The sequence below is a fragment of the Colias eurytheme genome, chromosome 13 (assembly GCF_061535395.1).
Source record: "Colias eurytheme isolate Ceu_HAF_F1 chromosome 13, ilColEury1 Martin Lab GWU primary, whole genome shotgun sequence".
Lineage (NCBI taxonomy): Eukaryota > Metazoa > Arthropoda > Insecta > Lepidoptera > Pieridae > Colias > Colias eurytheme.
In genome coordinates this window covers 11,341,902-11,360,950 of record NC_142992.1, presented here as the reverse complement: position 1 = coordinate 11,360,950, position 19,049 = coordinate 11,341,902, and the positions used below count along the sequence as shown (strand labels likewise).

The 19,049-nt window shown below is 32.9% G+C and overlaps 1 protein-coding gene across 1 annotated transcript; it reads left to right on the top strand.

The window, feature by feature from the left end:
* Positions 1 to 2,348: 2,348 nt before the first annotated feature.
* Usp30 (ubiquitin specific protease 30) lies at positions 2,349 to 18,285 on the top strand. Its single transcript, XM_090109066.1, has 9 exons — positions 2,349 to 2,781; positions 3,172 to 3,344; positions 5,354 to 5,507; positions 5,789 to 5,958; positions 6,405 to 6,492; positions 6,854 to 6,984; positions 11,089 to 11,220; positions 11,542 to 11,756; positions 17,887 to 18,285. The coding sequence occupies exons 1-9, from the start codon at positions 2,511 to 2,513 to the stop codon at positions 18,008 to 18,010; spliced, it is 1,458 nt and encodes a 485-aa protein (XP_089965192.1). The 5' UTR covers positions 2,349 to 2,510; the 3' UTR covers positions 18,011 to 18,285.
* The last annotated feature ends 764 nt before the right edge of the window (positions 18,286 to 19,049 follow it).

Here is a 19,049-nt window from a genome sequence, read left to right as displayed (position 1 = left end):
TACAATAAATATTATTCATAATATTGTGTTTTTGATTTGATTTGAGCATGTTTTGAACTTTGACTGACTTTGACATTGACAATCGGTCACTTTTTTTTTTACCAAAAAACTCTCGTTAGGCTACCTGCATTTTTGATTTTATTACGATTGTTCAGATAGTTTTCCTTTATTTTTCTCATAATATTTAAATTTTATTCAAAGTATATAATATCTCATAATATATAAATATTCAAACTGAATCAAAGATTGAGAATAATTTGGAAAATACGGTAACCATGAAATTGATTACATATACAGGGTGTAATCGTTAAGTGTGCACAGGCGATTATTCCGTAACTATTGCAGATATCAAAAACCTTTAAACTGATATTGAAAGTCCTTTACCTAATGAGTAAAATGACAATAATAACTTTTTAAAAATAAAACGGGAAATATCCAAAAAAATTACATCAAACACTCCCATACATTTAGTATGAGATATGACTATCCTAAACATGTAATATGAAAATTTGGTTCTTTTTTTAATTTTTGCTTAAATTACTTCGCAAATTTTAATAAAAATTCATTTAGAAACTGTAAATAGAGCTCGATGTGGAAAACAATGGCATTCCAAAACGAGGAAGTCACTTCGAACATTTGCTTTGAACACAAAATGTATGGAAAATTCAATGTATGGTCGAGTGTTTAATGTAACTTTTTTAGATATTTCCCATTTTATTTTTTAAAAGTTATTATTGTCATTTTACTCATTAGGTAAAGGGCACAGAACAATAAAAACAAATAGAAGTGCGATAATGTCATAATTAGTATGAAAACCAGTGTCGCCAAACCCACACATTTAAACCGATAGTTATACAGTACACTACAAGTAAACTATGCCTTTGATTGGACAGCTTAATTTGAGTAAAAACTGACTTAGGTTATAAATTCAGCATTTCAATATGTACCCTAACGCACCATGTTACGGTTTATTTTAGTATAACATCTCTAGGTATATTTGCTGTTTTGTTTCTCATTGCACAGAAATTCCAAATTCGAAAAACATTCAGCTACTCCACAACAGAGGGCGTTAGTTTTCGATAGATATAACTTTGAACCTCAACACATAGAGATAAGGTTGAAATTTGTGTCACTCAACATTAATGACATTAACTTGATATTTATCTGATGCTATGCCCTGAGGGATGTCAGCCTTGTTATCGATATCGAGATATCGATAATTCACAAATAAATATTTTTTGTGTATTTTTTTTTCTTTCTATTATACGAGTATAGTATAATGTGTCACATTTTGGAGTATGTTTATTACTACTAAGTACGTCTTTTTATATTATTATTATTAAATAAAAAACGGAATAGAATAGTATTAATCTATATTTACAAAATACAAACAGAAAATATGCATTATTTTAAATCTTGGAACTGCCGCGCCGTAGGTTTGCTGTCGATCGATGGATCGATCGATCGATGGCCTTTGTTAGACTGCTTAGTGCTGTTCGGCATTCAGTTAACTCGTCACGTTGCATTTATCCATTTCTCTTTTAAATTAGCCTCTTTGAGAAATCTGTAAATAAATTGGACAAATGAAAGCTAAGGAAAAATAAAATAAAATTTAATATTTATAATGTTTGTCTTTTCTAAAGTATCGATACTGTCGATATGCGCCACAAGCATCACTAAAGCGACATTCGTTTGTTTATTGCAATAATATTCCAGAAATTCTTGTTTGCTGTTCAATCTATAATAGTACTAATTTCTTAAGGATTAAGGTTCATTTTGACTAGATATTTGTATACAATTTTGACAAATTACAAGCGAAGATATAACATAAAATATTATATGTAAAATAAATAAAAATAAGACTTACCGATGGTATGAAATGCCTCCATTGCTGATATTATTTCGTCTGCTATCATTTTTGCACTCTTATACCGAACAACACGTCCTAATTAATGAATAAATACGGAAAAAAGGTTTGACAGCTGACAACCGACTCGAATATTTTTCTGCGCACAACTGAGAGCAAGTTAGGTGATCTTACCTTACAAGTGACACGTGGGCCACGCCCACATCACACTTCTATCTACTTTACTGTTCTGTGGTAAAGGGTTTTCGATATCAGTTTAAAGTTTTTTGATATCTGCAATAAATAATATGAATAATAAAATATAAATATAAAATATAAATAAAATATAAATTATAAATAATAAATAATATGAATAATCGCCTGTGCACACAACGATTACACCCTGTATAGTTTGTCCAAAAGACTCGACTCCATTCAATGGTTTGTCATGTGCAATGACAGTTATCTGTTAAAATCTATTGATATTGATATTTTTGAAGTGTCAAAAGTCACAAATAAAAAAATATCACGAGTAGTATCGAGAAAAGAAGAAGAATAGCGCTGTTACATCTAGGATATTATTTAATTTAGCTTTATGTTATCTAATAATATCTGTAATGGCTGTATGAATAGGAAGATATTCAAATATTCTTAAGTTAGAACAATGGACGGCGGTGATAGAATTTTGGTTGCTGCTGGGCTTACGGCCGCGGTTGTTGTGGGGGCCTTCGTGCTGTGGGGTCCCGGAGGAGCACCCAAGGTCCGTAAGCGGAGAGGTCAGATTGCGGGGCTCCAGAATCTAGGACGAACATGTTTTTTAAACACACTTTTACAAGCGCTGGCGGCTTGCCCTACTTTTATAGACTGGTTAAGAAAATACGCGAAAGCCGATGGCCATAATAGTATGATAACTACGTTGTACACTGTTATTGAAGGTACCTATTTTGAAAGTGTTTGCTTTCTAAATTTCATTGCTTTTCATGTTAATATAAAATAACTTTCCTTAAGTAAACATTGTCGCTTATATTGATTACATAAATATGTATTTGGCAAAGTTGAATATGAACTTTGTAGAAATACACTGTATTATACTTGAATATTCCAGTTTAATTATCTTAATTTTCATATATAAAATCATGTAAAATTACTTCAGCCACATTTTCATTTATAACCAATAAAAGTGTATTTTGCAAGTAATTTTTACCCATTCATATTAAAATCTGCTACCACATTATTTGTATAGTCAAAATATTCACCTCACTACTTTAACAAATTAATAACACATTTTGTGTAACAAAAATAATAACAAGTATAAATGAATACAGTTGTAAACGGCACCCACGAGTCCGCGCGCGGCACCCCTGTGTGTCCTCTGGGAGTGCTACAAGCTCTCAGAGCTGCTGGCTGGGTGGTGCCGGCCGACCAGCAGGATGCACATGAGCTGCTGCATGTGCTGCTCACTTGCATCGAGGAGGAAACTACCGCTATGGCTAAGAAGGTATTTGTTTCTTGCTGTTTAGATGTGATTAAATAAAATAATTAAAACATGCAAAAAATAAGTTTGCTTGTTCCTGTTATGTACTTGTATCTATCCTGGAAAAAGTGTATAGTTAATATTGTTCCTTTAAGGGCCGAATTTTCAATGCTTGGTTAAAACTTATCCGTCCAATAAAGTATTACACGATAATATTATAATGTCACGTAAACTACGGGAAATTAGAATACGTTTTTAAAATGGTAGTTTTATACATTATTCAACGAATAAGTTTTATCCAAGGCCAATAAATTAGCCCTAATTCCTTTGAATTTTTCTTCCTAGTTGAGAAATCCATTCTAAGCTAATATCCAAATATTTTTCCTACTTAATTCTTATTCTCTGCTTTCTTGCCAATTTCAAGTTAATGCAAAGAAGTATTAAAAGAAGTGAATTTCATTCATAAATTTTTTATAGGTTATAAAACTTGCCAAATAATTTGCAGTTACTGATTATCTTTAAATTATTTCATTTAATATCTTCTCAACATCAGTATTTGGTTAATAATAAAAATAAATAAAAATAAATATTATAGGACATTATTACACAAATCGACCTAGTCCCACAGTAAGCTCAATTAAGGCTTGTGTTGTGGGTACTAGGCGACGATAAATATAATATTTAATAAATACATATATAGATAATAACACCCAGACCCAAGAACAAATAATTGAGTTCATCACACAAATATTTGCCCTGACCGGGGATCGAACCCGGGACCGTCGGCTCAGTAGGCAGTTACTTTACCACTGCGCCAACCGCGTCGTCAAATGTTTTCCTTTTTTTAATGTTTTCCTCATGAGTTTAATTTCTATAATAATATTCTATAAAGGACATGTCCAAAAATGTATGAACCAAAAACCCAGAATCGACAGGAATGAAACGTGTACCAATGGATTGGCATTGAAGTATAATATAATATTACCAAGGGGGCAACTCTGAAATCGTTATAGTATAGGAGCTAGCAGCAAAATAAAATAACTAAGAAATTCCTTAAAAAACATAATATACATAAGTTTCCGTTATCTTGTGGCTTAATATGACGATGTTATAATGTTTTATCACTTGTGTTACTCATAATAAATATCATATTTTACAAGCAACATAACAAAAACTCTCGATTTTGTAGTTTTTTTCTTTTAGTTTATAGATACTACGATTCTTATAGTACTATTATTGGTAATTCTATGGCTAAAGATAAAAAAAACTGTATAGTATAGGAGCTAAGAGCCAAAAAACAAAGTGAAAAATCGTTTGAAAATAATAATAACTCGTTATGTTGTATATTAGAATATCGTTGTTATTCATTTATTTTTATAATTAGGTCTAATTTTGTTAACTTTTAATGATATTATAATGTACCTATCTATATTAACAACTACATTCGAATCTACAACAAATTGTGTTACACATGAATGTACAAGCAAAAGCAATTAATCAATTAAAAATTAAAATTATAATAACAACGATAATCTCATCCACATCATAATAATTTTCAAACGATTTTTTTTTCAGTTCTATTGTCTTAACTCCTATACTATACCTAGTATTATTTTTTATTTCCATTCCTTAGCCACAGAATTAGGCACCAATAATACACACAGTAATATAGCAATTGTAGTATCTTGAACCAAAATAAAAAATACTAAAAACGGAATCATTAGTCAGTTATGTTGTGATTGAACATCGTGTTATTATGTTGCTGTTGCTTTTAAAATGTGTTGATGATAATTATGTATAACACAAGTGATACAACATTATTATAACGTCATATTAAGCTACAACATGACGTAAACTTATTTTTTAAACGAATTTCTTACTTATTTTATTTTGCTCCTAGCTCCTATACTATAACGATTTCAGGATTACCGCTTTTGCTACATTAAAATATATTTAATTATCAATCCATTGGTACACATTTCATTCCTGTCGATTCTGGGTCATTTTTTGGACATCTCCTTTGACCATTCCAGCCAGGCTGTCTCTCAGACGCGCTAGGGCTCGGCGGCGGCAAGGCGTGGTCGGCGCTCGCTTCGCCCGCGTCGCCGCCGTCCGGCTCGTTCGCGCTTCGCCCCGCGCGGCCCTCGTCTGCTGCACCACCCACTGAACCAGATTTAGTTGATTCAGGTAATGATTTATGATATGAATGATAATATCATGTATGAATGTGTTTTCCCAAAATAAGCTGGCGTATACTATATACAACTTTTAATTGAACGTCGATTTTGTTGTGTCTCAGAAGTATATAGGTATCTAGCATTATATGAACGTGCGCATACTGTCAACTCGATAGTTGATTGATAAAAACGTAAGAAAGCCAAAAGACAACTATCAATCACAACAATGATTTAAAATTAAAAACTGTTAAATTTTAACACTAATCAGTAATCACTATCCTTTGTTCACAGAGGAGCCAGGCCTGGAGCCAACGCCGCTCCGCAAGGGCGTGTCCCGCTCGTTCTGCCACCTGAGCAGCGTGGGGCGGCGCTGGGCCTGCGCCCCCGCGCGCCCCGCGCCCGCGCTGCCCTTCCGCGGGACCCTCGCCACGCGCACCCACTGTACCGTGTGCTCCACTAAGGTACCACTTGTACCACTACACTACAATATTGTTCCATAACATGATACTAAAACCGTTCTATACCGTAATCATAATACCGCTCTATACCACAGCCATTCTATACCACTATACCCGTTCTATAGCAGCATACCACTACCGTTCTATACCATAATACCACCACTGTTCCATGCCATTGTATTTTCTTACTTGAATTATCCATACTAATCTATACTAATATTATAAAGCTGAAGTTTGTTTGTTTGAACACGCTAATCTCAGAAATTCTGGTCCGACTTGAAAAATTATTTAGATTTTCCCATTTATCGAGGAAAATTAAAGGTTATAATATATCATTACCCTAAGACCAACAGGAGCGGAGCAATGTAGGTGAAACCACAGGGCACAGCTAGTGAGTAAAAAATGTTAAACATAAACGCTTATTTAAATTTTTTTCTTTTTTATTTTAGAGTCCAATCAGATACGACAAGTTCGACAGCATCTCACTGTCAATGAGCAACGCAAGCACGGGAGTGTCTGGCTCATATAGTTTAGCTGGTGAGTCACTTACTTATGTATAAGGTGAAAGATACATTTTGCCATTGAGTAATACGATTAAAATACTATAATATTTTTGAAAAACATTGAAGTAATGAATAAACCAAATATTTTTTTATAATTGAACATTCAGAATAATTGACTTTAGTAGACATATTATTGATACACTCTTATTGTTACCGCAGTAATTGATGAGCTTAAAGCATATAGATAAAAAAAATAATAAAACGCGTTTTAAATCCGTTAAAAAGCTTTTATTTATATAAACTCCACACACAAGCTTTAAATTATAAAAACTGTGGAATAAAAGCTAAAAACCCATTTAAACCTGTTAAAAATCCCCCATTTTCACCCGAACCAGGTCTTCTCCGAGCGTTTACCTCCCCGGAGATAGTGAGCGGGCTCCGCTGCGGCAAGTGCTGCCCCGAGGCGGCGGCCGACACGCCGGAGCATGCCTACACCAAGCATATACGCACGCTTAGCTTTGGGAAGGTAAGGTATCAAAAGTGGGATAATATTGGTTTTTGTAAATGTTTTTTTTTATAGAAAAGAATTTAGTGGTATGGAACTTTTTCATAATTATTGATATTTCATACTGTTTTGTTTCTTGTATTTTCAATATGCGATGGGCTGATGATTTAATAGAAACGGTGGGCAAAAACTGGATGAAAATTTCACAGGATAGGATTACATGGAAGAGGAGAGAGGAGGCTTTTACCCAATAAGGGGTCCGTGGAAATAAGAAAAATAAAACTAACATTAGATACTAAAATAGATTAAGTTAAACTAACAACTAACAAAACATTTGAAATGTAAATTTTGATTTTTTCACGGAATAAATGAGCTTTATTATTATATTATTATTATTATTTTCAATATTATTTAAATATGTGAGAGAATCATAACAGAGTAGTTGTTATGTGGCTATACCTTCCTATTATTAATGTACTCTATGGTGTACAACATAATGTCGATATTGAATTGATATGAAATGCATGGAGTTACGGGCCATGCTATGGTTTATATTCCTTGAGTCAGTAGCTCGATGATATAGTCTCGGTACTACCATCGACCGCGCGAGGTGTGCGCACTGAGTCATTATTTAATATTATTTCACACATCTACCTAATTATATTTAATTATGGAGAGCTGTTATTTAAATTCTCCGACAAATATATTCTATTTTCTTAAGGGTGCTATAACAGATTTTTAGCAAAAACCGCTATTTTACGGTACAATTTTAACTCAAAACACTTACACGTGAGAACAAAGTAATATCTTAATTTAAAGATAATATATTCAGTTCTACGATAATCTTATAAAAATTGTACGACGTCATACAAAATTGTCGCTGAAATACGATTTTCCCAGCACAATGATGGCATAAAATGCAAAAAAATGGGGTCTAAACCGGTACACTTTTAAGAAAATTAAAAGCCTAATCTATCTTCTTACCTATAAATTATTGAGGGATATATAGTCCTTTATAGATTGTGATAATTTTTTTGTATCTAAATCAAAATTTTATTTCAATTATTAGCTAAATTAAAAATACTTGTCGATTTCTTCATACATTTTGCTCTCGCGGGTCGTCAGACCGCGCTCAGAAGCGCTCTTGGAAGGACGGGTGTATCGCTCCTCGTCCCAAAAATAAAAACGAATTAGAAAAAGATTATTGTGCGTATACTGCCGTTTTCGTGATTTGAAATATTTGATACTTTATAAGAGTAAACTGTATAAAGTTTCATATTCCAATTATTTGTAATTTAAAATTATGTTTTAAAAATTATGTTGACTGAGATCCTCTTTTTTTATGGGTTGTTGAACGGATTGGTGGGGTAAAGCAATTTGACAAAACTTAAATCCAAAATGGCGCCGACGAAAATTTGCCATCTTTTCGTCATGGGTGTCATTTTCATGGTTTTTGGGGTAGCTATTAACCAATATGAGGTCAAAAATAAAATCCAAGATGGCGCCGACGAAAATTTTACATCTTTTCGTCATGGGTGTCATTTTCATGGTTTTTGGGGTAGCTATTAACTAATATGAGGTCAAAACTAAAATCCAAGATGGCGCCGACGAAAATTTTACATCTTTTCGTCATGGGTGTCATTTTCATGGTTTTTGGGGTAGCTATTAACCAATATGAGGTCAAAAATAAAATCCAAGATGGCGCCGACGAAAATTTTACATCTTTCCGTGATGGGTGTCATTTTCATGGTTTTTGGGGTGGATATTACGCAATATGAGGTCAGAACTAAAATCCAAGATGGCGCCGGTGAAAATTTGACATCTTTTCGTCATGGGTGTCATTTTCATGGTTTTTGGGGTAGCTATTAACCAATATGAGGTCAAAAATAAAATCCAAGATGGCGCCGACGAAAATTTTACATCTTTTCGTCATGGGTGTCATTTTCATGGTTTTTGGGGTAGCTATTAACCAATATGAGGTCAAAAATAAAATCCAAGATGGCGCCGACGAAAATTTTACATCTTTCCGTGATGGGTGTCATTTTCATGATTTTTGGGGTGGATATTACGCAATATGAGGTCAGAACTAAAATCCAAGATGGCGCCGGTGAAAATTTGACATCTTTTCGTCATGGGTGTCATTTTCATGGTTTTTGGGGTAGCTATTAACTAATATGAGGTCAAAACTAAAATCCAAGATGGCGCCGACGAAAATTTTACAACTTTTCGTCATGGGTGTCATTTTCATGGTTTTTGGATTTAAGGGACCATAACTCACATAAATGCAATAGACCGTTGACTGACAAAAATTAAGCAAAAGTTCAATAGCAGTACAACTGTTGGTGTATTTTTGCATCATGTCTTATATAAAAATGATATAAAGAGATTTTTATGATTTAATTTTTATTTTACTTACTTTCATCTAAAATACTGAACCCACCCCATATTCTCATAGCTCACTGTGGAGCCAAGATTTATTGTAATTATTAATAATATCGGAAATAACATAATTAGAAAATGTTTTGTTTGTTTTATTGTACCTACTTACTATAAATACAAATTGAAAATTATTTTTTTAAAATAGATACTTCAGCTTCATAATATTAGTATTAGCATAGAATAAATATAAATAAAATTGTAAATGTAAAATGACAGGACCTCATTACTAAGATTTCGTGTTTTTATCTGTCACCAGGTATCTCATGAAACGTGATAGGTAAACAGTTAAAATTTTGAGAGATGAGGTTATTTCCTTTACCGCTACCAATAGCAACAAATAAAAATATCGAGGTTAAGCATCGGTTGGCGCGGTCATAAATTGGATGGATGATCAATTTTTTTGCAATATCTCTTAGATTTTTTGTGTTATTTTATTTTAGTTTACTTCTTTATTATTAAGAAAATTACACCTATGACGAAAAGATGTCAAATTTTCGTCGGCGCCATCTTGGATTTTGGTTTTAACCTCATATTCGTTAATAGCTACCCCAAAAACCATGAAAATGACACCCATCACGAAAAAAGTCAAATTTTCGTCGGCGCCATCTTGGATTTTAGTTTTGACCTCATATTTGTTAAGAGCTACTCCAAAACCTTGAAAATGACACCCATGACGAAAAGATGTAAAATTTTCGTCGGCGCCATCTTGGATTTTAGTTTTGACCTCATATTGGTTAATAGCTACCCCAAAAACCACCCACACTGGCAAATGTGTTTACTACGTAGGAAAAGTTCAGATTTAAGAGTATCCTAGGTAATGTGTTTGCACACCCAATCAATGGGTAGAATGTATTAGCCACATAATATTGTAATTAAAAACATCTATAATTTGTAACTACATTCTTGCAAATAAATATAATTTGAATTTGAATTTGACGAATACCTATAATTTATTTCATTCCGACTATTTTTGGGAATAACATACATTTACTAAGAATTGTATACAATGCCGGATTTAATACAGTGCCGGTAACATCATATGTATGATAATAATTCTACATTTCTTAAAAAGCTTTGATATTGTATACAATTCATAGATTATTATTCAATGAAATAATGATGTAAAATAGTCACACTTTTTTAAGTTGTTTGAATATACTAACATACTTATTAGGATCGTACCTACTAATAAAAGTAACAAAATGAATTTTTAAAGTTCCCAGTAATCTTCTGGAATCAATTTCAATAAAAATACATAATATCAAAAATTAAAAATAATATCAAGTATGAAGATGGTCTATAAAATGGAATGCGCTATGTTTACGTGAGCGTGATATTGCCGCGAACAAAGTTACGTCGTTAGATACCTAAATTTGAGTAACGCAGATTTGTGACAGCGTCCTTAACTACCTACTCTTTGTTATTTTTTTCTGCCACGTAATGTTATTATGTTGCAATCAAAACTGATTACCAATGAAAACCATGTTTTACTACCGAAATTAGTCAAAAACTTTATTGACTGACGGTTCTGGACCGTCAATGACTTTTGAATGTAACATACGTATACTATTTTCTTATGTTAATTTTTGGGACATTTTTTTTTTATAATAAGTAAATTCTCACTTTACATAATGTACATTGACACCAAATAATTCTATGTTGTCTATGCACATTTCCATCGTACAGTTACCCGCGTGCCTGTGCCTGCACGTGTCGCGCGTGGAGTGGCGCGGCGGCGGGCTCAGCAAGCGCGGCGAGTTCGTCGCTTTCCCCGAGACGCTCTGCATGGCGCCCTACAGCACTCTGCCGCCCAAACAGGTCGGTAGAAATGTTTTTTTAATTGTTTTTTTGTGGGTAGGTATGAATTTTGTGTCGTCAAATAATTTTTTTTGGCGGTTAGGTGTGAAAATTAACTCCCTTTAAACCCAATTTTGCTTTTGTTAGGTGTGTTTTTGTATCATACAATGTTACTTATGATTTATTGAGAGAAATATTTGTAATTGAGACCCTTAGTTTTAGTAAGTAAAGATTTATTACAGTTATTATTATTTTGGAACATGTGTGTTTTTATTGTTCGTTTTTTTCTGATTTAACAAGCCTTCGCTACCCAAATAGCTAATAATGTTATTTCCATTGCAGTCGGAAGGGCGGCCGCTAGTGGAGGGTCGCGTGCGCAGCGGGCTGGCGCTGCTGAACGCGAGCGGCGGCGCTGCGGGTGGCGGGGCGGGGGGAGCGGGCGGGGCGGGGGGGGAGCGGGCGCAGTACTCGCTGGCGGCGGTTGTGGTGCACGTGGGGGGCCCGCGCTCCGGACACTTCGCCACCTACCGCCGCGGCAACGGGTTCGAGAGCAAGCGGTGAGCGGGGAGGGGGTGTACACACAATAATATGCGTTCTATACCACTGCCATTCTTTACCACATACCATTACTATATGTACTATGTCTATATGTACTACTTATATATATATATGTATATATATGTACTATGTCTATATGTACTATAATAGGCTATTTGACAAGGTTTTGAAAACTGTCTCAAATTATTAAGATACGTTTATAGAGCACACAAAACACATGTTTCTTAATTTTTTGTAGTTATTCATTGAGAAAATGGAAAATAAAAACATGATATTCAAATATGCCGCCAAAACACAATTTTGAAGAATATGGCGTCTCGCGACCATGGTGACGTCACAGCGGCGTAAACATCAACTTGCTCCTAGTACTTATTGTTCGTTTTTGTTTTAATTATAGTATAATTAAGTTAATCTGCTTAAAAACCAGAAAATGAGTTCTTATAGATAGTGTGTAATTCCTGGATGCAGAAATACAACTATTAAAACCCCTGACAAACTATTTATATTATGTGCTCCAAAAGATATAAAAATGCGTAGAAAGTGGTTGCAGTTAGCTCGCAGAAATCCAAGTGATATTAGATATGTCAATTAAAACAGTTATATTTTTTTGTGAAGACCACTTCGATGTAAGTATGGTTGAATACCTAGTAGGCAGTTTATTTTATTTGCAATACATAGTATAAATCGTCTCATTACTTACCTGCTTAGATAATTTATGACGATAATTTATAATTTATAACGGTTAGATAATGATATATATAAATTGTCAATACATATATAATAATCAATACAAACACGTCAATCCTATAAACTGGATGGCTGAAATGAAAAACAAAGGGCATAACCTAAAAAATGTATACTTCATAATTATTGTGCTACTGTGATTCATGTTTGTAGGTACATTTAACTAAAAAGGTAATGAATGACGACTGAAATATTAACTTACGTAGCTGTTTTCACATTTCTCAATTCAGGAGCGTAAAAATCTGGGTTGTTTATAAAGAACATGCCAACCATTATAGCGTCCACTTTAGGTAGATTTCTACTGTCTGCTTTTTCGAAATTTGGTTCCATGACAAACAAAAATAACACATAAAGAACAAAACTGATTACAGACACCTTGAATCACAAGAAATAAGTTATACAAGAAACAAAACCAAAAGCGAAATTCAGCAACGACGTGAGTAAACGTTGGGATCACTTGTTATTTACGCCGCTGTGACGTCATGGCAGATGCAGCCAATCATGGATGTTTTCGGTCACGTGGTAATTTAAAAAAATATGATGTTTTTAATCGACGATTTATAAATAAATAAGTTATTATTTATATCATTTATTAATTTAAATCGCTTCAAAAACCTTATATATATATGGATTACACAAAAAAGTAATTTATTTTTTATACTGTCAAATAGCCTATTGTCGTTCCATACCATCATAACACTTGTTATATGCCACTATACCACTGTCGAAATTACCTGAATACGCATTACTGAAATTAAATAATAGCATACATTGCTAAACAAAAATATAATATTTTTTATTCATTCATATAGGTATTTATAGTAAAACTAGCTGTTGCCCGCGACTTCGTCCGCGATTACGTCGTTTTTCGTCATTCGTCGTTTAAAAAAATACGTGACACTTTATTTTTGAATGTTCTTAATTGTCTCTTATAAAATTTAACTAAATTAAAATTGAACACTGATAAGAAAATCTTAAAATCGGAGGAAATCGAAAATCTGAGGAAAACATGAATGAATGTGATTTAAATTCTACATTACTTAGTATTTCAAATAATAATCTAAATTAAATGTAGATTAACAGTTTGAGCGCACCGTTATAGAATATATTGTACCTAAGTATTAAATTACGTTAGTTTACATAGTAACAAAACAAAAACACGATGACTTTCTTTCGCGCTCGGTACCACAAACTAAGCATGTTAATGGTACGTGGCCCGCGTCACTTGACCCCCCGCGAGTTCCCCTCCGTTGCTATGCGAAAATACATTCGTCGCCCTGCTGTAGAAAAAATTGTAATACTGTGGCCTGGGCGTTATAACACGCCCAGGAAGTTCCTGAGTGCCGATAGACGTCCGTCTATCGGCATTTATAACAATTTTATATTAATATCACCATTCACCATCTTGAGGAAAAGCTTCTAATGTCGATTTAAAACTGCATACATACGAATTAACCTGATGAAACATGTTCTAAAATTGTCCTTACTCCACTTTAAAGCATTACAAAAATAACATACTACGTTAATATCGCCTATACAGAAGATGATCTGTAATCAATTGTGAGGTTATAAGCAAACCCACTTTTATATTTGTCGGACCCCACCACCGAATTCGTAGATTGATCTTCTATGTTTACCTCTAATCTAAGTCATTAAGACTATGTCGAAATCTGTCTGCAGTAAGAGGGGCCTCTCGCTATTCGTCCGTTTCCAGAGACCGAATAGTTTCAATTCTTAATCTTTCATTAAACAAACTTATTAATCGTTTTTGTCTCAATTAATTGTAATATTCGCGTCCTTACTCTAGTCATTGCTTATGCTCATGTTCATCTTCAAGAGATCGAATAATATTATGGTGCACCCTATCATTTGTCAAACGGTCTTCATATTGAGTAAAAGTTTCAGATTCTCGAGATAAAATATGACGGCCGTGATCAGCTGTGAGACATTATACCCTCTCAGTGAAGGTTTCGGTCTCACGGGATAGTACATGCCGTTCGCGGTCAGTTGTGAGCCGCAATTCTCGTTGTGAAGCGGTTTCAGGTTCTCGGCATAACACATGTTGTTTTCGGCCTATAGTAAGCCTCTTACCTCTAACGATTCTTGAGAACTCTTATTTCTCATTTTCTTAGCTTTGCTCGATTTTCGAGATAAAGATTTTTTAGGTGGCACTGATGCATGAAAATAAAAATTGAGTTGAAACGGACTGAGAGTGTTATAGACAAATATAATCAGAAAGCTTCGAACTCCTAAGCTATCGGAAGTTACACGTGTTATTGTGAGTCAACCATAAAAGATATACATTTATGATGTCGGGAGATATTTTTTATATAATAAGGAGAACATTTCTTTCATACAATATGATTTCTGTGTAGCTTTAACTCTACTTTTACTGCTCTGCTCAGGAATATGTAAAATAATTGTACCAAGTTTCGTTTAAATCCGTCGAGTAGTTTTTGTTTCTATAACGGTTATACGGACAGACAGACGGACAAAAATTTTACTGTTTGCTTCGTTGGCATCAGTGTCGATCTCTAATCACCCCGTGATAGTTATTTAGGAAATATATTTCATGTACAGATTTAATATAAGTATACATAATATATTTAGATTCCAATTTCCATGTAACGTTAAATTCGACTATACAATAACTAACAGACAACGCAGGTTACTCTCGTTTCCGTAAGTTGAGGCGGCTACATATTCGGTCCTCATAACATCACTTTTAGTGAACGAAACGACAGCGCGGTTTAATTCGATGCCAATACCATCAGAAAAAAGGAAATATTTTTAATTGTGAAAAAATATTATGATTTACACTATTAACACTATTTTAATATAAAATATATGGCTGTGAGTGTGTAAAAATAAATCCAGCTAGTTTCACATCACACTTATGTTTATAATTAGCTATACGACATGAAAATATACATATTAATTACCAAGCAATAATCATACAGGTAAATACTGAACAAAAGTATCTTGCTCAACTCTGCTCAAAAATTTGAGGGTTTTGTTGGAACTTTAATGTGTCAAAACTATGATATATCTAAACTACGATACAACTTGCATGCGGAAATGCTCATTACAATCTGTGAATTTAAAGAATAACTAACAACATACTATTCAATTTTATTGAGCTGATGAATATCTTTTGCCTGGAAAATCACCGCCGCCTAATAAATATACCTACTGTGTTTTCTTATAAAATCGTAACATAATTTCTTTTATCTACTAAATTTTAATAAATAAGTTCTCTTTGTTATTTTCATCTAAAAATGAGCTTGAGCTTATATTAGGCAAAAGTATACATTAAAATTTCAGGACCGCACCTTAAATGGGGCGCTTGGAAAATATGCCTACGGGTTATTAATAGAGAAATGATACACAACAAAGTTATGTTGGTTCCATTTTATTTATAAAATATAATGAAAATGGGCAAATATAAAACATATTATGTAAAATTATTAAAAAAAATAAATAAATGAAGCAACTACGATTCAAAGAAAACATCTTTTTCAGTGTGAAAATGCTCTATGCAATCCTGGATGATGAGTATATCATGTACTCTCATCCCAGTACGGTCGATAGCCATAACGATAAATATTATAATCAGATAACAGCAAAGTCAGAATAAAAATCATAACTTGTACAGTTGTGAGTGCAAAATTTATGTTTCATTTGGCAATAACATTTTTTTCGGTACTAAAACGTAGTACTTTGATATGTGGTTGGCTGCCCCTTCTCTCCTTCCTGAAAAATATCCTCCAAAATTACCCGAGATACTTCCAATGACTGAACCATACGTTGGACATTAACTTCAGTCAAAAATTGACGAAGCGGATGATTACTAATTTCCACTTAATCCTCGCTGCCACTATCTTCATCATCAAATCATCAATTTTCAAGTGGTGTTGTAAAATTGTCAGCAGAAATCGTCTTCCAAAGGCGATATAATTTTATGAACATTGAATCTGTAAATAAAAAATCAAAAGTTAACTGTAAATCTATAAAAAAAGCTACTTAACTACAAATAAAATTTTATCAACAAACTACTGTTCCCAACGCACCTCAAAATCTTGTAAAAGTCAAAAAGAATTCATCATTTTATTATTTCATTCTAAAAGTGTAATATAAAACCTTTATAAAACCAATAAAAATGTTGTGTGGTTTTATGAAACCACGGTAAAAGTGAAACTTAGGCACAAAATTATCGTATTTGTACGATAATTATCGTACGGTTCGACCGTCACGCGACATGCGCTACACAGACCAAAAAGTTTGAGACGATGTAATAAAAGTTTCACTTTAAAAAACATGAATTGCTATTATTATAAATAATAAATACCTATAAAAGTAACAACTTACCTTTTGTGGGAACGCATGGTGAAAATTCACAAAACACAAAGATTGAATTTGATATTTTTGGTTTTATGACATTCAAATGCTTTATAAATATAAATTTATAAATAATAAATTTATAAAGAATAGAAACATTCGATCACGAAATTATGTGGGTTCGAGTCCCGCCTCGTGATCGAATTTTTTCTATTCTTTATAAATTTATAAAACACGAAGATTTTAAAAATGTAACCAATGAACACAATCAATATTAGATTAATTGTAATATTGCTCTGAGATTGTAATGGTGTCTAGTTTGACTTAAAATAATAAACATCTACCCTCACTTTTAAAAATGTAGTATATTCACACGAAATATAAGCGCACCTTATAGGGAAGGGAAGATATGGGTTAAAGAGTTAAATAAATAACATGATTATATTTAAATTATTAATTTTCAACAGTATTTTCAGTAGTGTTAACATGTAAATTGATTTGATTTTTACGAAATCTCATAGATGGCGCTGTTTCAGATTTGTCTTTATACTACTAAATTCATTAAACTGTTTCTCTGCCCAAATTACGTAAATGACATAGTTTTTATTTTGTAAAGCTAGATAATAGCATGGCTTACTCGAAACCAACATTTAAACATGAGTCTTTAGATTGTACGCTGTCGTAGTACACGGAATATGTAAGAAAAATAAAGGTTCACAGCTCCTCCCCCGAAGGTGATATCATGATAATATGTTTAAACTATCCTCACCCGACCTCTTAGGAATATTCATGCAAAATTTGAAGTAAATCTATGCAGTACTTTTCGAGATTAGCTCGGTCAAACATACAGACAAACAGACAAACAGACAAACAGACAAACAGACAAACAGACAAAAATTCTAAAAACTATATTTTTGGCTTCTATATCGATTATAGATCATGGATTATGTATTCTTTTAAAAAAATATTCAATGTACAGTTTTGACTTTCCTACGATTTTATTATATGTATAGATAACCCTTTTAAACTACAAAATATCTTTCCCAGATGGTGGTACACATCAGACACACTCGTACACGAGGTATCCCTACAGGAAGTGCTCCGATGTTCAGCCTACCTGCTGTTCTACGAGAGGCTATCGGAACCTAGCACTTATAACACGCACTTTTGAATCTAAGATGCTTGGATATAGAGTAAAAATATGATCGGAATTTGGTAAGGAAGGTGTTGAAGTGGAACACGCTTTGTGATGAAAAGTACAGACAGGTGTTATATTTGTAAATAAAAGATTCTTAAAATGGCTTGTTCCTTTAAATAAAAATTAAATCAAAAATAATAAAAATCAGTAAATGTTTTCGAATCATTCGGTACTACAAAAAAATATTGGCTATTGGCCCGGCTGTTGTAATATTGATGATGTATAATTTCTTAGCTTTTAGAAAAAGTTTTGACTTTTTTTTGATTTTGATTCTTGGGTACAAATGATGTACCTGATTCTTTGACACAAATTTAGTTATCTCGCTCTAACTCTGCGTTAGAGCAAGACGGCAACATTCTACGCTTTCGCTTATAAAAGCATCTTTTATAGATTTTGTATTACCTCCAATATTTAATGTACTTAAGTACTTTTTGTTTCTGATTTATTGTAACCGAAATTTTATTTTGACGTATTTTGTAAGCCTTTAAAATATTTACTTGGTGTTTAAATATAATAGTTGTATGTTTTATTTGTTGACTGAAGGATGATGTGCCATGATGAAAAATTATGTGATAAACTTATAAATACATTTTTTGTGTGGTAACACTTGATGTTTTTTGCGCCTGATGTCTCTTGCGCTTTTGGCTGGTCTCCGGCAAGATTAGCCATGAAGAAAATTCAGTTGGGTCTTTTGAAAATTCTAAATAAGTGTGAATATTTGTTATCGTTGTATTCAAATAATTGGAAAAGACGAAAGTACTGCTTTCAATGTAAATAAATATTAAAAATTAAATGTGCCTGTTAAGGTTAAATCACATCAAAGGGTATTTGTTCATCGTAAAAATATTCCTGATGTGATTAAATATAAAAGTATATAAAAGTATTGATTAACAAAAACATATTCATATCATATCCTAATATGTATAAAGAAAAAGTCAAATACATCATAAAAAATTCATTTTAAAAACAATAAAAAATAATTGAAATATTATTATAAAATATGGTTTTGTAA